The following is a 22,039-nucleotide window of genomic DNA, read 5'->3' on the forward strand; positions in this document are numbered from 1 at the left end:
GAAAATCTCTCAATGTATCTTAAAATACTCGTCTTAAGGCATATTTTCTCATTCTTAACTCAATTTTGTCAAAAATGTCAGTTGTGCGATTTATAAAATAGGCATTAAAAATTGAAAGAAAAAAAATTTAAACATAAAAAAAAGTTGGTAAAATAATATACTTACAAGAAAATTTGATCCTTTAAATTTTACTTTAATAAAAAAATTTTGTTGTAAGAAAATAATTATTTTTTTAAAAATTTAATGTCCATTTTTCTCAGCATCTTGAAACTCGTACGTCTTACAAACATTTTCGTCTGTAATTTGTTTCCCTAACTGCACATCATACTTGTTAATACTAGGCTTCCTTAAATACTTTCGCACAATCGGCGTAATGAGCTTCCTATCCAGCTCATCGGGATCCTGCTTGCCAAAAACAAAAGTCGCTAATTGCGCCACACTAATCGATATGAGAGCCCCAAAGAGCGTATAATACATATATGACATGTGATGAATTGGCTTACTGTGATTTTCCGTAAAATTATTCACATCCAACCCCAAATTTGTCACATTTTTCGCGACAAACGAATAAGTACAGCCCTCAATGGATGTCGGTTTCGTTTCAAACGTAAGTACTTTGTTGGCGATGTCCGTTTGGGCCCGCAGCACGATATACATGGCACTTACGATGCCACTGCAGGCACCCACGAGAGTCGATGTTGCATTAATCCACGGCATAAAAAGTCCAATAATGTAAACGGCGAGACTTGCCCCGAGTGCGGCACCCGATAAACTCATTGAAAGTTGCAGCACTTGTCCGAGATGTTCCACCACGAAGACCAAAGCTGTTCCCAGAAGTCCGAAAAAGATGACTGTGGATCGCATAATGTACGCGGTTGTGCGATCGCTCAATTTTTCCTTGCACGCCGGTTTGACAAAGTCCTCGAGAACGACAGCGGCGAGCGAATTCATCCCGGTCGATAAGGAACTAAGAGCTGCACTGAAAACCCCAGCGACGAAACATCCCGTTAAGCCTGGATAATCCCCCAAAACACTCATGACGAGTAACGGCACAAGTTGGTCCTTTTGCTTAGCAAGACCCGTTTGCAGTGGATCACAATCGTGATACATGGCATAGATCAAAAGTCCGTTGTAGACACAAAAAGATAAAATCACGATAATTCCGATGACGAAAAACCACACCGCCTTTCGAGCAGCTTTTAAATTCGGAAGTGACAAATATCGCTGCACCATGGATTGATTGCAGCCATTGACGCTGTTCCAATAGACAAATCCTCCAACTACGGTGCTCCAGAAACTATGCCTGATGGTCATATCCAAATCCCAGATCGGAGCTTCAATGCGACCACTTTCATAATTTCGCTCAATTACGACATTCAGTCCCCCGACTTGAACTGTGGCTTTTATTGCGACAACGATCATGCTGGCTAACATTATAACTCCTTGAATGACATCCTAAAAAAAATTCAAAAAAGGTAAATAAAAACTTTTTTAATGGAAAAAATTTTTTCTACCGTCCAGACAACTGCTTTCAATCCCCCAATGCAAGTGTAAAAGATGCAAACAGCGCAAATCACTGGACTGGTGAGATGGATGTTGATGCCAGTAACTGCAAAATTAAAAAAAAATAAGAAAAGTATGTCAAAAACGTTGTTATCACTACTGACCTTGAGCAAAAGCTAATGATGGTACGTAGCTAAAAATAAAATTAGAGAAATAATTTTTGTAAGTTATTTAAAGAGATGATAAAAATATTAAAACTCACATTACAATCGGAATCCAAATAATCTACAGAAGAAAAGTAAATAACAAATATTAGTTTTTGATTAAAAGCTAAAATGATCTGGATTTTAGGTTGATGCAATTATCAAAGAGTGTTTTTTTTTTTAATTTTTTGAATTTTTGATTTTTTTTTTCTAAGTAAAAGTTTATTTCAAGAGCTTAGAATTCATTTTTGAATTTTAAAAATTCATTTCAAGAGCTTAGAGTTCATTTTCAAATTTTAAAAATTCATTTCAAGAGCTTAGAATTCATTTTCAAATTTTAAAAATTCATTTCAAGAGCTTTGAGTTCATTTTAAAACTTTAAAAATTCATTTCAAGAGCTTAGAGTTCATTTTCAAATTTTAAAAATTCATTTCAAGAGCTTAGAGTTCATTTTAAAATTTTAAAAATTCATTTCAAGAGCTTAGAGTTCATTTTCAAATTTTAAAAATTCATTTCAAGAGCTTAGAGTTCATTTTAAAATTTTAAAAATTCATTTCAAGAGCTTAGAATTCATTTTCAAATTTTAAAAATTCATTTCAAGAGTTCATTTTCAAATTTTAAAAATTCATTTCAAGAGCTTAGAACTCATTTCAAAAATTTTAAAAATTCATTTCAAGAGCTTAGAATTCATTTTAAAATTTCAAAAATTCATTTCAAGAGCTTAGAATTCATTTTCAAATTTTAAAAATTCATTTCAAGAGCTTAGAATTCATTTTCAAATTTTAAAAATTCATTTAAAGTGCTTAGAATTCATTTTCAAATTTTAAAAATTCATTTCAAGAGCTTAGAATTCATTTTCAAATTTTAAAAATTCATTTTAAGAGCTTAGAATTCATTTTCAAATTTTAAAAATTCATTTCAAGAGCTTAGAATTCATTTTCAAATTTTAAAAATTCATTTCAAGAGCTTTGAGTTCATTTTAAAACTTTAAAAATTCATTTCAAGGGCTTTGAGTTCATTTTAAAATTTTTTAAATTCATTTCAAGAGCTTTGAGTTCATTTTCAAATTTTAAAAATTCATTTCAAGAGCTTAGAACTCATTTCAAAAATTTTAAAAATTCATTTCAAGAGCTTAGAATTCATTTTCAAATTTTAAAAATTCATTTTAAGAGCTTAGAATTCATTTTTAAATTTTAAAAATTCATTTCAAGTTCATTTTCAAATTTTAAAAATTCATTTCAAGAGCTTAGAGTTCATTTTAAAATTTTAAAAATTCATTTCAAGAGCTAAGAATTCATTTTCAAATTTTAAAAATTCATTTCAAGAGCTTAAAATTCATTTTGAAATTTTAAAATTCATTTCAAGAGCTTAGAATTCATTTTAAAATTTAAAAATTATTTTCTACAGCGAAGAATTCATTTTCAAATTTTAAACATTCATTTCAAGAGCTAAGAATTCATTTTCAAATTTTAAAAGTTCACTTCAAGAGCTAAGAATTCATTTTCAAATTTTAAAAACTCATTTCAAGAGCTTAAAATTCATTTTCAAATTTTAAAAATTCATTTTAAGAGCTTAAAGTTCATTTTCAAATTTTAAAAATTCATTTCAAGAGCTAAGAATTCATTTTCAAATTTAAAAAATTGATTTCAAGAGCTAAGAATTCATTTTCAAATTTTAAAAATTCATTTCAAGAGCTTAGAATTCATTTTAAAAATTCATTTCAAGAGCTTAGAATTCATTTTAAAATTTTAAAAATTCATTTCAAGAGCTTAGAATTCATTTTCAAATTTTGAAAATTCATTTTGAGAGCTTAAAATTCATTTTCAAATTTAAAAATTTTAATTTAAAAATTCATTTCAAGAGCTTATTTAGAGTTCATTTAAAAAAATATTAATCTAATTTTGAAAATTAATTTCAATAGCTTGGAAAAGAATTTCCAAAAAATAATTTGAAGGAAAATTCTTTAAAATTGTATCAACCTTATCTCAATAAATCTACTTAGTACTTACCGAAGTGATAATGTAAGTAACTGAGCCAAACAGCCTAATCCTTCTGTCAAACCGACGATCTAAGTACTGAAATCCAGACACATTGTAAATATAAATTTATTTACAAACAAAACGTTCAAACTCACCTCGTAAGTCGATGTCAACTGAAGCTCGTGAAAAACTGGCAAATAAATATAATGCAAAGCGAAACCCGTTAGCACGACTGCGATGAAAATGTAACCTTAAAGATTTCAAAACAAATATAAATAAATATAAAATAAAAGTTTTTATCAAAGTTGTGACTCACAATATTGCGTGCCATAAACGTAAATCTCCGTACTTGTGCCCAAAAGACTAATTCCACTGATGAAACTGCAAAAATTAGGAAATAAAAAAATGTTTTTTTGACGTGGTTTTGACTCACCTCGCAACCAGCGACATCGCAACGGGAAAAACTTTCATTTTTCTCCCGCCCACGAGATAATCCAGCGCTTCGGAACCCCTTCGACCACGATGATGTTTCTTTTTCAGGTGATCCTGCCATCCAAAGTACACGCCAATGCACATGCAACTTATCAACATCAGCATAAAGACCAGGTAGTCTGGCCAGCTGAATCGTTGTAAAGATTTGCTGATTTGAGAAACGTTTATCGACATTTTTTTATTTTTAACAAGGCGTCTCCACGTGATTAAAAAAAATTAATTAAAATTTTGCATCCGTTTCGCCTTCACCTACATTCACAAAAAAAATTGACCCGATAACGGAAGAATAATTGAGGACTATTTTCGTTCACGATCAACAAGAGACTGAGCATCTCAGTATCAAGTGTCATTGTTCTTGTCGCGATAACACCGAATAAGATGAAAATGCAAAAAAAAAATGTAGTAGTTGTAGTCTTATCTTCATTCATAAATTGATTTATTATCACACAAAGGCACCATGCGAACCGTACTGTTATTCAATTGAGGTGTGATGACTTTTTATTTACTTTGTGATATTCATCTTTCGAGTTTTTTTTCTCTCCTTCCTTAATCTAATCTAGAAGGAACCGCGCGGTATTTGGTCGTGAATTAACAACCGAAATTCGCCTAAAAATAATTTTGTCGTGGATCAATGTTCTAATTATGGCACGATAAATTTGTTTGAGTTACATTATCGCAATCTGAAAGGACAGAAATTTTTTGTGATAATGAAAGATAAAACGGAGCATAAATCTTCTGGTTACAAAAGGTGCGAGTCACGTGTTGTGATATAATTGTTGTTACGGCGAAATCAAATATTTTTTTTAAAAATTGTGTCATTTTGCATCTTACAGTGATAAAAGTGTTATGAATTGTGAGAGGAGTGGAAAATTTTACACCTCACCAGTAAGACTTAGAATCTCGTGGAAAATTATTTATCATGGAAATTTAAGAAAAATTATGGAAAAATGAAAATTTTTTAATTTTCATCATCAAAAGGTACTTAACATAAATTTAAAAAAAAAATAGCAAAAAAAAATTAAACTTGAAAATTATAAAAAAAAAAAATATTTTTTGAAGAAAATATTTTGTTCCTCAAAAAAAAAGTGAAAAATTCATAAAATAAAATTTTAAATTAAAAAATTGATAAAAATTAAAAAAAAAAAAATTGAAAAAAAATTAAAAAAAAGTCTTTAAAATATTTAAATAATTGGGAAAAAGTAAAATGGGAAATTTTCAAAAAAATTATGAAAATTCTTTAAAAAAATTTAAATATTCGAGAAAAAAAATTTAATTAAGTTTTGAGATTTCCTCAAATGAAAATTCAAAATTTGGAAAAAAAAATTTTTCAAAAAATAAAATTAAAAAAAAGCTTAAAAGCAAAAAAATTTCAACAAAAAAATATTTTTTTAAGTTAATTAATTAAATTTAAAAGCTCAAGCAAAATTTTGAAAAATTGAGATAATTTAAATAATCAAGAGAAAAACGTTAAAAGTTGCTGAAAAATCAAAGTTAAAAATAAATGAAATAAAAATAATGAAGGTTCGTGAAAATCTTATTAAAAACAAAAAAAAAATTAGTTTTTTTTTTTAAAAAAAATTAGGATCCCGGAAAAAATTTTTTTTTCGAAAATTTATGATTTATGATTTCCCAAAAATTTAAATTTTAGAAAAATATGAAAATTTTTAAAAATCATACAAAAAAAAGTTTTAAAAATTTATATATTTTTAAAAAATTTTTAAATTTAAAAAATTTCAAAAATTCAAAAAAAAATTTAAAAAAAAAAAATTTTTCAAAAATTTTAAATTTTAAAGCTTAAGCCAAAAAATGGTCCTTTGATGAAATTTTTGAAAAATTATTTTTCTCCATTGGATTTAAACTTTTAAGATAAAATGGGGCATGGGACTACTGAAAAATCAGAAAAAACTAGAAAATTATTAAGGTTCGTCAAAATCTTATTAAGAATGAAAAAAAAATTAAAAAACTAAAAAAAAAATTAAATTAATAAAGTTTAATAAAATATTAAGAAAAAACGTCAAAATATTAAGAAAAACTATTGAAAAAATAAAAATTTTTGAAAAATTTTAAGAAATTAATAGACCAGTTTCATTTTTTTCCGAATAACTTTCTATACATTTTTATTGCATTTTTTTCTTTTTAAGTATCACAATGATGCGGCCATCGTGGGAACGGAATCACATCCCGAATGTTCTTAACGTTCAACAACCACTGCAAATATCGTTCAAATCCCATTCCGAAGCCACTTGTACATGCACTGCCATATCTCCTCAGATCCAAATACCATTCCAAGTCCTCCTTATTTGGCAAATTTTTTTCCAACAACTCCAACTTATGCTCTCTCACACTTCCGCCAATCAGTTCTCCCACCTCTGGCACCAAAAAGTCAAAGCAATCCACTAACGTCGGGTCTTCATGATTTTGTCGCATGTAAAAGGGTTTAATATCTTTCGGAAAATGCGCTACAAAACATGGACCGTTAACGTATTTCGTTAGAAACAGTTCGTGGTTCTTCGCAAGACCCTCCTTTGGATTTACTGGGATATCAATTTTATCGCGATTCGCTTCCAGAATTTTAAGGGCTTCGTGATAGGTGATTGTGGGAGTTTCTTTTTCCAACCATGAAAAGTCAATTTGATCTGAAGACGTTAGATATGAGATGTCATTTGAGGAAGAGTCAAGAAGTTTTCGGGTAACGCCTTTTATCATGTCGTCAAGTAAAGCTGTGAGATCCTCGAGACGTTCCATAAATGCGATTTCACCTTCCAACATGTAAAATTCAGCCAAATGATGCGGAGATTTTGAATTTTCCGCACGAAAAGCCGGATTGAAGGTATAAACTTTGTCCAGACCCAAGCACATCGCTTCGAGATGCAATTGTCCAGACACCGTTAAAAAGGTCTTTTTATCGAAATACGAAGCTTCCTCTGGGACTCCATCTCGTTTCATTTGCTTTAATAAATCCGCAGATTCAGGACGAGCCAAAAATACTTCACCAGAATTCTCGCAATCATTCGACGTCAAAATTGGCGTGTGAATATTAACAAAACCCTCGGCATCGAAAAAGTCATGAAACGCCTTTTGAGCGGCATGTCGAACTCTCATCGTCGCTGCGAAAGGTTTGTGTCGCGATCGCAAGTGAATAAACTCTCTCACGTATTGCGGTAAATGTTGCTGCTTCGTGATGAAAGGATATTCCGGATGTTTGCAAGTATTGACGAGATCAATGTCCGTTACTTGCAATTCAATTTGCCCTCTTGGTGTGGTGCCGAGATTGCCGGTAGCTTGAATGGAGGATCCAACGTTGAAATCACTTGATAACTTGTTTCCCACGACAATTTGTAAGTCTTCGTTGCATGTTCCGTCGTTGATGTTTAGAAATGTGACAGTTTTCATCTTTCGCACTTTGGTGACCCAGCCATTGATGAAATGTTTCTCGTCGGGAGATACATTTTTGGAAGCGAGAAGGTCTTTGAGTCGAGTTGTGGTACGTTGACGAACAATTGGAGGTGTGACAACATCTTTTGCCAAATCGGAGAAGGTCCTTCGACAGATTTTTAAGTATTGAAACATTTTTTATGGCGAAGGAATAGTTATTTTAAATGATTTTAAAAGTGAACGTGAGAATTTCAGTAATATCAAAAAATCAAAACAAATGTTGAGACGAATGAAATTGATAATCTTAGGTTGATACAATATTCGAGAATGTTTTTTTTTAAATGTAAGAATTTTAGCAAATCTTAAATAGAATAAATTAAGAAAATAATTTTTCTATGGCACTTTTAATAAGATCATTAAAAAGATCGATATTTCAATCGATCTAATGTTTGTTATTCAAATATTTACTCATATCAAAGAGAAAAATTATATCAAAAAACATGTTAAGTTTTAGAAATAAAGATCAAAAAATGGTGATGAATGGATGAAAAACTAACATAAAAAGCTGAAAACTTCAAAACATCTCGATTTCTTAAATTTTATGTTATTCTCAATTTGAGTCAAAATTAAACCATCATTTCACAACGACTTCTTACTTCTTACTTACATTATTTCACAACGACTACCACCGATACGATTTTATTATTTTCTTTATTTTTTCTCGCTGTATAAGTTTGAATATTCGATGATAGTTGGGGGGAAGAAAAAATTATCTTATCTTCTCTTATATTTCCATAGTATCAGGACGTATTCAATGGACAGTTAATTTATGTTGTTGCCTTTTTGTGCTTGTCCCTTTTCTTCTTTTCAATAGTATCAAACAACACGTTTTACTGCTTAGACAAGTATGTCTTGGCCAAGCTCATCATATAATTTTGATTTCGGCTTATGCGATACGACGTTGATATAATTCCTTCGAGCCACACTTTATAATTTTTTTAAAATTTACGACATGCAAGATTATGCTTGTCTACCGAAATATGTCTAAAGGTTCCCCTCCCCTTCAATTTTGATCAGTATTGATTGATTCTGTTAGTCTTGTTATATTTATCCAGGCTTTGTAGTGAGTGTCATTTAAGAGAACCAGCCAACGTAGATCTCCTAATGAAGATCTACATAATTTTTTCTAACTTCCTCTGCTTCATGGGATATTTTAGAGCTGAAAGTAATGATAAAAATGAAATGTTAAATAAAGATTTATTTTAAAAAAATTTAACGTAAAAAAATATTTCCTTGAAGTTAATTTCCAAAGTCCATGAAATCGAAAACATTTCTGATAATTGTCTCGTCCTAAGTTACACCCAAAGCAAAATTTCGGTTAAATCCGTCACTTTCATTCGTCTCACGGCTTTTTGTTCTTACAATCAAATAAAAACGCAGAATTCTTTACGTGGCAATTAGACGCAATTTTCGCGTTAATTTTTGATAGAATCCACTGTAATTCACTAGATTTAGTACTGACGTAAGTGTAGGAACAATGGGTCTCACAATTTCCAGCTTATTTACCAAGCTTTTCGGCAAGAAGCAGATGAGAATTTTGATGGGTAGGTCCCTTGTCCATTTGTTGTCTTCATTCTTTCTGTGTTTTTTTTTCCTTGAGAGTGCATTTTTAATGATTCATCGGAAAAAAACTAAATTAAATTTCAGTTGGATTGGATGCCGCTGGTAAAACCACAATTCTGTACAAACTCAAGCTGGGCGAAATCGTCACGACAATCCCCACAATTGGATTTAACGTAGAGACAGTAGAGTACAAGAACATTTGCTTCACCGTGTGGGACGTCGGCGGTCAAGACAAAATCCGTCCACTGTGGCGTCACTATTTCCAGAATACACAAGGACTGATTTTCGTCGTGGACTCGAATGATCGCGAACGTATCGTGGAAGCCGAAAAGGAGTTGCAAAATATGGTAAATTTCTGTAAAAAATTAATTAATAAGCTAGGAATTCAAGATTTTTCTGTTTTTAGTTACAAGAAGATGAATTACGTGATGCTGTTTTACTGGTGTTCGCCAACAAACAAGATCTCCCGAATGCGATGACAGCAGCAGAGCTCACCGATAAACTTCACCTTAACAACTTACGAAACCGTCATGTGAGTAATTTTTATTTAGAAGACTCATAAAAGGTCAAAAGATCACATTTTTATTAATTCACGCCCGATTAAAATCAATTTCTTTCTTTGATTTGAGCGATTTTCACTAAAAGTTTTTGGAATCGTCATCATTTTGTAAACAAAAAATATTGAAATTTGTTTTTTTATGACGTGTATGTGTCTTTTTACGTCGCAAAAGTAACAAGTTTTACGAAAATAATGCACTTTAAAATTTTTTTATGGAAAATTTTGATAGAATTTGAATTTATTTGCTAATATTTTATCAAATTTGTTGAAATTTGAAGATCAAAATTTTGAAAATATATCTAACTTTTAAGCCGATAAAATTGAATTTGAAGTCAAATTCAGGACAATATTCTTTAAAAAATTAGGCCGCTCCAAATGAAACTCAATAGTTTTGTCCAAAATTTTTGAAAAAAAATGGGGGGGGGCAAAATAAAAAAAAAATTTGAAATACTTTTTTTCAAACAAAATGCCAAATTTTCAAACAATTTTTGACCGTTAATCAATATTTTTTTTCAAAGTTTTTTTTTCATTGATATTTGTTTATTTAAAACTGATGTAAGAACATTTAAGTTAAATTGAAAAAATTATTATTATAAAAAAAATTGTCAAAATTTTTTGAAAAAAAAATTACAGCAATTTTTATGAAAAATATTTTTAGAGAAAAAAATCCATGCTAAAATTCACTTTTTAATACAAATTTTTTGAAAAATTAAAAAAAAAAATTAAAATTTTTTTCAAAATTTCTTAAAATTATATGAAAATAAGACCAAAAAACGGTAATATTTGATGAAATTTTTAACTTTTTTATTTTTTTTGCCCCACGCGTTTTTGGAATTTAAAATGGGGCATCGGACAAAACTATTGAGTTTCATTTGGAGCGGCCTTATTTTTTTTTTAAATTGATGATTTTAATCAGTAACACAACTTGTACTTAAAATATTTTGATTGAAATTGTATTTTTATGAATTCTCGAATTAAATTTTTAAAAATTTGGCTCTTTTTGGAAAAGTTTTTACATTTTGTCAAATTTTGGTAATCTTTTCTTAAAATTCATAAAAAAAATTATAAAATTATTTAATTTTCTATTGAACTTTCTAATAAAAGTTCTAAATTTACTCCAAATTAAGAATTTTTTAATAATTTTGACCTATTCTTGAATTCAAATAAGAATTTTTTGTCAAAATTCTTAAATTTAAGTCAATTTTCTTTTCAATTAGTTTTTGATGCCTTCTTACGATACAAATTCATTAATTTTTTGATAAAATTTAAAAAAATGTATCAGATATTCATGAAATATTAAAAAATATTTTTTATTTTTAATAAAAATTCATTTAAATTTGTCGAAAATTACTTCTTATGGGACAAAAATTTTCATTTTTTTAAGTAAAATTTCAAAATTAAAATTTAAATAAAAAATTTTTAAAAAAAAGTAATTTTTAATCAAAAAATTTTAAAATTTCCATCAATTTTCCATTTTCTGCCCCAAAAAAATTTTTTATCTGAATTTTTTTTTAATTTTTTTTTTTAAATTTCAGTGGTACATTCAAGCTACGTGTGCAACACAGGGTCACGGACTTTACGAAGGACTTGACTGGCTTTCCAACGAATTAGCAAAGAAGTAATCTGAATTTTTAATGGAAGATAATTTGTTTTTTTGAAATGATAAACGACCGTGCACTAACAATTAAACGAAAAAAAAACAAAAAAATTAACATTTTGAATGGATGATCATTTTTACAAGAAAAGAGTTTTTTTTTCGTGTATAAATGCTAAAAAAAAAAACAAATAAGGTAAAATATAAATAAAAAATAAATTGTAAGACATTTCATTTCCTTTTTGATGAGCATTAAATTAAATTAAATACTAATTATTAATTAATTATTAAAAAAATATTTTTTTTATTTAATTTTTTTTTTTAAAGTGAGGACATTCCCGTTTCATTTCTCTGTATCGGCATTCCAGTCGCCTTCGTTGCCAGTCGTTTCTTCTTCTTGAATTCTTTGTACAAATTCACGATATTTTCGCGTTCCCGTTCAACTTTTTGTTTTTGCATCGCTTCTTGGTTCCGTTTCAGCACTTCGTGAACTAATAAATTGCTCCGATTTCTTTTTGGATTTCCATCATCGTCTTTTGTGGCTTTTCGTGGCACCACAAGCGTCGGCGGCGCATCCACTCGTTCTCCAAAGGGAATTATCTCACGTTGTGGCTTCGAATAATCAATTTCCTCCACAGATTTTTCGAGTTTTTGTAATTTTTTGAGTTTTAATTTTTCCAAAGGGGTCAATTTTGTTTCGTCGCGTTTTCGGCGTGCTCGTTTGTTGCGTTTTTGTTCCAAAAGTTCGTCAATTTCGTTTTTGCCTCCTTTGTTGACTTGCATTTCGCCCGTTTCTTCATTCCGAGTGATGCGAACGTTGTATTTGGCGGCGTAAAGAGACTCGGTGAGACGTTCGTTCTTTAAGCGAGACAGCCGTTTGAGGTATTTTTCTTCTGTTTCCTCGGGACGACGTTTCAACTGACTTTTTTCGCCGAGACGATCTTTTTTGGGTTTTTTCTTTTGACCTTGTTTTTTGGAGTCGGAGGCTTCTTTTGCTTGATTTTTGAGTTCGACGAATTTTCGCATCTTTTGTGAGAGTTTTTGCTGATTTTCATCCTTCGCCGGTGGATTGTTAATTTTGTCCTTGATACTAAAAAATATAAAATTTAAATTTTTTTGAAATTTGTTGAATTTTTTAAGATTTACGCTGCTTCTCGTTCCTCAAGCTGTTTCAAAGGGTCTCGAACACCGAAATGTCGCTTTGGCTTTGGAAGTTTCTTTCCCATTTTTGCTTAAATTAATTAAAATTCCTTAACGTGGATTTTTAAAATCAAAACAAAAACACGAGTTCGAGGGCTCATCCATACACTTCCTCGGAAATCACGATGAAATCCACATGACTACAGTTTTCCAGCGATCAATAAATTTCGGGCGTGGGTTCATTTCAAGGAAATATAGTACCTTTTATAATTTGAGACGAATGAAATTGATAATCCTCTAGATGTCGCTGCAGACACGATGTCAATATCCTGTTTGGCGCCACCAAACCGGAAATGCGGCAAAAATAGGAACTAATGAAATGTCATATTTATCACTTTCGATCGCCTCAAAGTATCATTTTTATTTCGAGCAAAGTGAATCGCAGTCCGTGAGAAAAAACAAGAAAATTTCATGAAAGCCCCAAGACACGCCGCGTAGAATGATAATAAACCAGATCTTGGTGTGTTTCCATATAAGTTTACTGATAAGTTTCGCGAAAAGTGACCAAGGTAACTGATAAAATCCGCAAAAAAAAACTTAAGTGGGAGACAAAAGTTCCATCACACACACACACACAGGCACATCCCGTGTACCGAGACGAAAAGTGAAAGACATGTTTTGCCAATTCTTGAGTCAAAAGTGGACTTTTCCGACATTTTTGGTGCTTTTCAAAAAATTTCAAAGCCTGATTTTGTCATTTTTTGTCAGAATTTTGCCTTTTACAGAGGTTTGCTGTGAGAAAAGTGACAAAACAAGGTCCTTTGAAAGACGCCATTTAAAAAATCCCATCATCAATTTGGTCTACAGCGCATCCATTCACGTACGTGCTGCAAGAATTCCCGTACGGAATGGATGAATGGATGAAAAAAAGTGTATGGAGAGACAGTTCTTTGATCTTAGCAGATTATTGCCTAATTAACATGCACTTATTATTGCACATACGGTACACGGGGATGTCGAAGGATGGATTTTTCCTTTTTTTTTTGCGTTACTTAACTTTAAATTTTCATTTTTTTCCCTCTTTAGTGGTGTTATTGGACACGACAAAAGAAGCAACACTCGAATGGACTCGTTTCCCGTACGGACCGCAGGCACAAACGCCCGGCTGGGTCGAGGAATCCTTCACGAATTTCGGCAAAGGCATTAATTGGCGCAGCTATGTGGTCTGCGACGTCGCCTACAACAACGTCAACAACTGGTTGTGGTCCCCCTTCATCGATCGCGGACCCGCCAATCGACTTTACATCGAAATTCACTTCACAATTCGCGATTGTTCGCTCTTTCCCGGCAACGCGCTCTCCTGCAAAGAGACATTTTCGCTACTTTTTTACGAATTTGATGCGGCAACGCGCGAACCGCCGCCATGGCAGCCCGAAAGCTATAAATTAATTGGGAGAATTGCGGCGGGCGAAGGTCGTTTCAACCAGAATTCCGACGTTGACATCAATGTCGAGGTCAAAAGTATCGCCGTCACCAAGAAGGGGGTGTATTTCGCGTTTCGCGATCAAGGCGCCTGCATCAGTATTTTAGCTGTGAAAGTTTATTATGTCACGTGTCCCGCAATTACGATAAATTTTGCGCATTTTAATGAGACGCCAACGGGTAGGGAAGTGACAATTATCGAACAGCAGACGGGATATTGCGTTGATAATGCGGAAGCGAGTGAACCACCGACTTATTTGTGCAAAGGAGATGGCAAATGGACCATTTTAACGGGTGGTTGCAAGTGTAAAGTTGGTTTTGAAGCAGATAATGAAAAGCAATCTTGCAACGTTTGTCCCATCGGGACTTTTCGATCGTCGGAAGTTAATACTTGCACGACTTGTCCACTAAATTCGCGTTCAAATAAGATCGGTTCAGCGTTCTGTACATGCATCGACGGCTATTATCGACATCCAAGAGACGGGAAACACATGCCATGTTACAAACCGCCCGGCCCGCCAACGAATCTCACGTTACTCTTCATCGATCAAACCAGCGCCATCCTCTCGTGGAACGCCCCAACTCGTTCCAGCAACGAAATTGCCGATTTGAAGTACCGGAGTCACATTGTTTTCCGCGCAAAATGCTCGGCATGCTCGTCGAACGTCGTTTTCAATCCGCCAACCGAAACTTTTAACGACACAAAACTCACACTGACGAATCTCGACCCCATGAGTACGTATACCGTCCAAATTCACGCCCAAAATGGCGTTTCAGTTGAGCTGAATCCCGATACGGGCACTCCTGTGGACTCTGTAACCACTGAAACGCCCTTCGCTCGTGGCACTGATCCAGCCAGCGATGAAATTAAATCGGAATTCGCTGAAATTATCTTCACGACAGAGTCGACGGTGCAAAGTACGGTCTATAATTTGAAAGTTCAGGCAATTACGAGCAAGGAAGTCGACTTGATGTGGGATAAACCGATGCACAGTGACTCGCCCATTGAGTTTTATGAGGTGCGGTATTTCCCAAAGGCGGAAGTAGATGCCGTTAATAAGTCGACACTCAGTACGAAAGAGTCCAAAATTCACATTACCGATCTGATGGAGAATACAGAGTACGGATTTCAAGTGAGATGCAAGACTATTAACGGCTTTGGCACGTACAGCAATATTGTGTATGCCCAAACGCATCAAAGTGTGAGTCCAGGTAAGGAGGTTTTATTTGAGTTTTTCAGAGAATTCGGGTTTAATGGGTTTTGTTTTGCAGTTTATGACGATAATTATTCCGTGAACGTGATTGCTGGAAGTACGATTGTCATCATTGTCATCTTTTTGGTAGTTTGTGAGTATTATTTTTAATTTTGACATTTATTTTGTGATTTTTTAAAAAAAAAATTAAATTTAATCAAAATTAAATATGTATTTATTTTTTTATTAATAATTTCTTTTACATTAAATATTTTATTTTTTTTTTAATCAAATATTTTTAATTTTTTTTAATCAAATATTTTTTTTTTAATTAAATATTTTTGATTTTTTAAAAAATATTTTAATTTTTTTCGAATTTTTTTTTATTAAATATTTTTTTTTTAAATCAAAAATTTTTATTTTTTTTTTTAAATCAAATATTTTTAATTTTTTTATTTTTAAATCGAACATTTTTAATTTTTTTTAAATTAAATATTTTTAATTTTTTTTTAAGTTAAATATTTTTAATTATTTTTAAAATTAAATATTTTTTTAATTTTTTTTAAATTAAATATTATTAATTTTTTTATTTAAATTTTATTATAAAAATTTTATTTTATTTTTTGAAAATATTTCTCTTAGAATTTTAAGCTAAATAATTTTTTAAGAGAAATTTCAAATTTTTTCAAACAATTGAATTATTTCGCACTTTTTTTATAAGTAAAATGTCCAAATATTTATTTTAAAAAATGCAAAACAATCTACAAAAGATTTTTTTTGTTATGCGAAAGAAAAAATATTTATTAATTTTACAAGAAATATTTTTAGCAGAGAAAATTTGTGTAAAAAATATAAATTCTCTTAAACAAAAAAAAATAAAATTTGTAAATTTTCTTTCAAAAATATTTAAAAAAATTAAATTATTTTCTAAGGCGAATAAATTTAATATATCCATTTTTTGTCTCCCCCCCTCCGATTCTGTCGAAAAAATTCAGGGGGAAAAATAAAAATTAAATATAAAAAACAACTTTCTAGTTCAAATTCAAAAAATAATATTAAATAAAATTAAATAAATGTTCAAGAATCAACATTTAACGTATAAAAACGTTAAAAATTACAAACAAAAAATTTAAAAATATTTATTTTTTTTTAACCACACCCCCCACTCCCTCCCCTCGTGAAAATCCTCATGGGACAAAAAATGAAAATATTAAATTTATCCGCCTAAATAAAAATCAGTTATAAGTTTGAAATATTTTAAAAAAATTCAAACTTTATTTTTAATAATTTTTTTTTATTAATTTTCAGGCATTTGCATTTTCGGCTACATCCGTTCGAAAAATCAGGACGACATCGATAAGAAAGCCAACAATCATCACCAACTTCCCCTCGACTACGCCAGCAACGAAGGTAAAACTTGCTTCTTCTCATTTCGCTCACTAATCACATTGTCCGTTAAATATTTCATTAATCAATTTTTTCGGCAAACACTCATTATTAAACCATTGACAATTTATTAATTTTTTTTTTTCTTTTTTTTTACATATACATTTTTTTTCTTCAAAATTCAAAATTCATTTGGCTGGCCTGTGTAAATAACTCCGACTACAAAAAAAATTCAAATCAAAATTAATCCCATCTTAATTGATGATTAATTACTTTGTGATATGAAACTTGATTTAACGTTTATTTATATCTATAAAAAAATTGTTGAATGCTGTTCGTTGTTTCGATGTTGTTGTACTTGCTCGAAATAAAAAAAAAATTAACCCGATAAAAAATTAACAGGACTCGTTGTAACATATAGTAAGTTTTCCATTTAAGTTTTTTTTTCATAAATCTCAAGTTCTTTCAAAATTTTCCTACTTCAAAACTTTTTTTTTTGTAAATCAGCACACAACAGCTTTTTTGGCCAATTTTCGTGACATTACGGGAAAATTCGTCCTGTGATGTCTTTGCATGAAAAATTTTCTTTGTTGCATGAAAATCGCATGAGAATTTAACTTCAACGAATAAAAAATGTAGAGCGGCATAAATTTATTTATTTTTTTTTAAACAAAAAAATAATAAAACATTTTTAGTCTGAAACGTGCCTCTGAATTAATAACATTAATTATCATATTTCAGTATGACTCGTACGAAAACTACTGAGACACAGAGTCGACCGGCAATATTATTTCTTTTGTGTAAAAACAAACATTAGCACGTTGCTCAAATATTTAACTCTTTCTCCTTCATCTTCTTTTTGTTTTTTTTTCAACTGGTTTTTGAGACCAGTTTTTTTTTTTCGTCAAAGCGATTTTTTGTTTTGAACTATGATTTTACGAGATAAAAAAAATTTGGACCACCAAGAATATGCAAATTTTTGCGGTTTTTGATAAATTTAGAATGGAGTCATAAAGAAAAGTTTTTCGCGTTTAAAAGTAATTAAAATTTAAATATTTTTTTATGAATTTATGAATGAATTTTTGTTTGAATTAGCTAAAAAGCGATTTTCAAATTTTTAACAGTCATTTTTTGAATTGACATTTACGAATTTTTTATTTAGGCGTCAAAAATTATCTAATTTAAGAAATTTTTAACATTTTTATCTAGTTTTTCTTCAGAAAATAGTTTTTTTTACATTTTTAGGCTTTTTAAAATTAGAATTATTAATTTCTAAATTTATAACGATGATTTTTTTTGAAGTGACGTTTATCGGATTTTTGATTTAAAATTAATTTTTTTATATTTCTTAACGTAACTTTAGAAAATTTTTTAATTTTTCATAAACATTTTTACTTTAATTCATCAATTAGAAGGTTTTAAAATTTTTAACGGTCATTTTTTTGAATTGACATTTACAAAATTTTTAATTAAAAATTAAAATTTTTGATATTTTAATAATAATAATTAAAAAAATTAATTAATTTCTATTAAATTAAATTAATTTTATATTATAATTTATTAAAAATTTTAATTATTAAATTAAATTAAATTAATTTTTATTCCTTTTTTTTCAAAAAAAAAACCTCAGAAAAAATATTTTTTACCGAAACCCTCTTTTAAAATTACTTCTGCCTCCATTTTTATTAATTTCCATCATAAACAGCAAGTACACAAGACACTTTGTTAATATTAATCATATGGAATGTTCGTACTTTGTTTACATTTTGTGTCTGCAAGTTGTTATTTTTTTAACAAAAAAATAAATTCTCGTCAATATTTTTGTGTTTTTATCGTTTTGTGTTTTTTCTTTCTTTTTTTCATAAATCATAACGTTTAGTGCACGCCATGGACACAACACCGATTGTTAAAACAATTCAAAACAACGGTAATTAAAAACCCAAAAAAACTCAAATCAATTTTTTCCAAATCCAGACTCGCTTTTTTTCTAAAAAATCAAAAAAAAATCATTTTTTATATTTTTCAAAATTTTAGCATGCTTCTAAATTTTTTTGGCTATTTTTCATGTTTGGCTGATTGCAAATCTCACCTTTTATTCTTTTTTCTTTTAAAAAAATTTCTCAGAATAGATCGATTTTTGGTCGATATCAAAAATCCCTCTATTTTAGGAGTTTTCTTTACAAATTTTAATAATTTTTGATTTTATAGTGACGACTCCCTTATTTGGAACGACGAGAAGTTACGTTGATCCACACACTTACGGTAAGATTTTAATTTTTTGCTAAAAATTGGAAGTTTTGACATTTTTTTTAACTTTCAGAAGATCCGAATCAAGCAATTCGTGAATTTGCTCGTGAAATTGATGCAGGGTACATTACAATTGAAGCCATTATTGGTAAGAAATGAGGAATTTTTTAAAAAAAATTTAAAATTTATTTTTTTTTTTGTAATTTTCTTTTAGGGGGCGGTGAATTTGGGGACGTTTGTCGCGGAAGACTGAAGATACCACCTAATTTCATCCAAGAAATTGATGTAGCAATAAAGACTTTGAAGCCGGGTAAGTCTGGTGACTTTAGAAGTAAGAATTTTGACATGTCAGAAAAGTATCTACATGTCAGTTCGGTTGGCGACGAAAGATTTTTTTTGCTAATTTTTGATTTTTTTAGGTTCCTCTGAGAAAGCCCGCTGCGATTTCCTCACCGAAGCGTCGATCATGGGTCAATTTGACCATCCGAACGTCATTTACTTGCAAGGTGTCGTCACGCGTTCCAATCCCGTCATGATTATCACCGAATACATGGAAAACGGCAGTTTAGACACCTTCTTGCGTGCCAACGACGGAAAATTCCAAACGCTTCAGCTCATCGGCATGCTACGTGGCATTGCTGCTGGCATGGCATATCTCAGCGACATGAATTACGTGCATCGCGACTTGGCAGCACGAAATGTCCTCGTAAATACGAGTCTCGTGTGCAAAATTGCCGATTTCGGGTTGTCGCGTGAAATTGAGAACGCAAGTGATGCGTATACGACGCGCGGTGGCAAAATTCCCGTGCGTTGGACCGCACCGGAGGCAATCGCGTTCAGAAAATTCACGTCGGCGAGCGACGTTTGGTCGTATGGCGTCGTGCTATGGGAGGTAATGTCGTACGGGGAACGACCATACTGGAATTGGTCGAATCAGGATGTGATCAAGTCGATAGAGAAAGGCTATAGACTTCCGGCGCCCATGGATTGTCCAGAAGCGTTATACCAACTTATGTTAGGTGAGTTTTTTTTACATTTTTCACTAAAATTCGATTTTCATTGAATTTTTGCCGTTTTAGATTGCTGGCAGAAACAACGAACACACAGGCCAGCATTCGCCAGTATCGTCAGCACGTTAGATAATTTAGTTAGGCAACCGCAGGCACTAATTGTAACACGGAATTCACCCGACAACGAGCGAACTGCCACAATGGAGAGTCAGGGCAGACCGAATAATGTCTTCATCACAGTCGATCTGTGGCTCGAAAGTATAAAAATGTCAAAGTATTTGCAGCACTTTAAAGAAGCTGATTTAGTGACGGCACATCAGGTAAGGTTTTTTCAAAAAAAAATATCTTTTAATTCGCTTTTTTCATATTTTTTTAGAAAAGAAATGAACGAATTTTAATTTTTAATAAGAGCAAAAAATTTCTTAAATTTTAATTAAATTATTTTCATCAATTTTTACAAAAAAAAAAAAAATGAACCTATTCAATCAGTAAACTGTTTATATTGGATTTTTATTACTTATTTTATATATTTTTTAAAAGTTTTTACTTCAATTTTTAACTTTTAAAAGATTTTTTTAAATTTTTTGACGAAATTTGAAATTTTGAACCGATAAATGTCGGTTTGAATAGTTTGAATGAGTATAAAGGCGATTTCCAAATTTTAACGGTTAACCGATTAAACCGGTTAAAATTCTCTATAATAAAAAAATGCCTATACCTAATTTTTTAAAAAATATTTTACGATTTTAACAAAAAATTATTAATTTAAAATTTAAATTAAAAAAAAATAATTAATTAAATTAAATTTATTATTTTTTAATCTAATAAATATTAAATCATACAATTGATACAAAATAATATTATTTTGTAAAAAATTATTATTTTAAATTTTAAAAAGGCTCACATTGAATAATTAAAAAAAAAATTCTAACAAATTTCTAATAAAAATTTTTTTTTTATACAGATCTCACGACTAACCGCTCAACAGTTATCCGACATGGGTATCACCTTAGTAGGACATCAAAAGAAGATATTGCATCAGGCAAGGCAGCTCGATACGATTATCTAGAATCAACTAGACTTTAGCGAATTAGATTTTATTACGTATAATATATTAATTTAACTAAGAATTATTTAGGACAACGCATTTCTTGAGACAACTCGAGAGACAACAAAAAAAAACTCAAAACAACAAACTTAGACTCATAAGAATGTAAAAGTATACAAAAGTAGCTTTTTTGCTTTTAATTCGTTTTTTTCGATCAATTCACGGACAAATAAGACTTTTTTATAAAAATATCTCTCTTTTTTCTCGACATCACATTTATGTTAAATATTGAATTATATATGATAGATTTTAAGAATGTGATTTTTTTTTGTAAATTTTTATTACAAAACAATTTTTATGTATTTTAACATTCCGAATGCATTTTTTAAAACAAAAAACCACCAATTTTTTATATGAATCTTGCCCAACTGCCAGTTTTTTGTAAATAAAATTATTTTTTTTTAATCTAGACCAAAACGACGCTACGAATTTAGTTAAGAAGCTGTGCTTCAAAATTCTTTTCTCGCCAGCGAAACGTGACTTCCGTCCCTTTTTCAGTTTCGCCATGCTTTTCTACTTACTCTCCTTAATTTCCAGTTAAAAAAATTTCCATTGTCCCAGTTTCGAGCGTCATGTGTCATTACAATCAAAATTAATCTAAAAAAAAATAACTTTTTAAAAAATTTCGGCTAAAAATATATTTTATAATAAAAAATACTCTATTTCAACGAAAAACTTTCGCGCCATTAAATTTAAAAAAAATTAGATCGATTTTAATGTTTTTTTAAAATATTTATAAAAAAAATCTTCGAATATATTTTTTAATAAAAAAAAATAAATAAAAGCTTCTTTTATTATAAATAATTATTAATTATTATTATTATGAATAATTAATAAAAAAATGTATAAAATAATTGTAGGACAAAAATATAATTAAACATTAGGAAGCTCATAAATTTAAATAAATTTAGCAAAAAAAAATATAAACATTAAAAGACTTAGAAATGTAAATTATACCGTCTGTTGATATTATTTGTAGCATTTTAAGTTTTATATTATTCATTAAAAAAAAAACAAAAAAAATTCTCATCATTATTTATACAAATATATGTTTCTCAGTTATTGGAATGTCACTCATCACATTTAATCATCAAAAAAAAATTTTTTTTAAATAACAAATAATAACAAATAAAAAAAATAACTTG

The 22,039-nt window shown here is 30.0% G+C and overlaps 5 protein-coding genes across 12 annotated transcripts; 2 read left to right on the forward strand and 3 right to left on the reverse strand.

Annotated features, from left to right (window-relative positions):
• Positions 1 to 240: 240 nt before the first annotated feature.
• On the reverse strand, positions 241 to 4,477 carry LOC134835407 (sodium-coupled monocarboxylate transporter 1-like). The gene is made up of 8 exons (XM_063850284.1): positions 4,119 to 4,477; positions 4,002 to 4,066; positions 3,841 to 3,935; positions 3,716 to 3,781; positions 1,766 to 1,788; positions 1,668 to 1,696; positions 1,515 to 1,609; positions 241 to 1,455 (listed from the first exon to the last, which is right to left on the reverse strand). The coding sequence occupies exons 1-8, from the start codon at positions 4,349 to 4,351 to the stop codon at positions 241 to 243; spliced, it is 1,821 nt and encodes a 606-aa protein (XP_063706354.1). The 5' UTR covers positions 4,352 to 4,477.
• A 1,783-nt stretch (positions 4,478 to 6,260) lies between these two features.
• Positions 6,261 to 7,816, reverse strand: LOC134835022 (asparaginyl-tRNA synthetase). Its single transcript, XM_063849874.1, has one exon. It carries the CDS (start codon positions 7,745 to 7,747, stop codon positions 6,314 to 6,316), a length of 1,434 nt encoding a protein of 477 aa, XP_063705944.1. The 5' UTR covers positions 7,748 to 7,816; the 3' UTR covers positions 6,261 to 6,313.
• Positions 7,817 to 8,948: 1,132 nt separating this feature from the next.
• On the forward strand, positions 8,949 to 11,562 carry LOC134835025 (ADP-ribosylation factor 2). Its single transcript, XM_063849876.1, has 4 exons — positions 8,949 to 9,156; positions 9,260 to 9,522; positions 9,582 to 9,707; positions 11,270 to 11,562. The coding sequence occupies exons 1-4, from the start codon at positions 9,090 to 9,092 to the stop codon at positions 11,354 to 11,356; spliced, it is 543 nt and encodes a 180-aa protein (XP_063705946.1). The 5' UTR covers positions 8,949 to 9,089; the 3' UTR covers positions 11,357 to 11,562.
• LOC134835023 (uncharacterized) lies at positions 11,380 to 12,618 on the reverse strand. Its single transcript, XM_063849875.1, has 2 exons — positions 12,475 to 12,618; positions 11,380 to 12,418 (listed from the first exon to the last, which is right to left on the reverse strand). The coding sequence occupies exons 1-2, from the start codon at positions 12,552 to 12,554 to the stop codon at positions 11,650 to 11,652; spliced, it is 849 nt and encodes a 282-aa protein (XP_063705945.1). The 5' UTR covers positions 12,555 to 12,618; the 3' UTR covers positions 11,380 to 11,649.
• Positions 12,619 to 12,899: 281 nt separating this feature from the next.
• Positions 12,900 to 21,572, forward strand: LOC134835021 (ephrin type-B receptor 1-B). Of its 8 annotated transcripts, none has more exons than XM_063849866.1 (12): positions 12,900 to 13,037; positions 13,555 to 15,162; positions 15,223 to 15,297; positions 16,452 to 16,553; positions 16,932 to 16,949; positions 18,409 to 18,456; positions 18,738 to 18,791; positions 18,850 to 18,924; positions 18,991 to 19,107; positions 19,196 to 19,795; positions 19,856 to 20,106; positions 20,751 to 21,572. In XM_063849866.1, exons 1-12 carry the CDS (start codon positions 12,968 to 12,970, stop codon positions 20,853 to 20,855), a joined length of 3,123 nt encoding a protein of 1,040 aa, XP_063705936.1. In that variant the 5' UTR covers positions 12,900 to 12,967; the 3' UTR covers positions 20,856 to 21,572. The 8 variants fall into 8 exon arrangements, with proteins under 8 accessions (XP_063705936.1, XP_063705938.1, XP_063705940.1 ...); XM_063849868.1 differs by having other exon boundaries at positions 18,991 to 19,086; XM_063849870.1 differs by lacking the exon at positions 18,409 to 18,456.
• The last annotated feature ends 467 nt before the right edge of the window (positions 21,573 to 22,039 follow it).

Source organism: Culicoides brevitarsis, chromosome 3 (assembly GCF_036172545.1).
Source record: "Culicoides brevitarsis isolate CSIRO-B50_1 chromosome 3, AGI_CSIRO_Cbre_v1, whole genome shotgun sequence".
Lineage (NCBI taxonomy): Eukaryota > Metazoa > Arthropoda > Insecta > Diptera > Ceratopogonidae > Culicoides > Culicoides brevitarsis.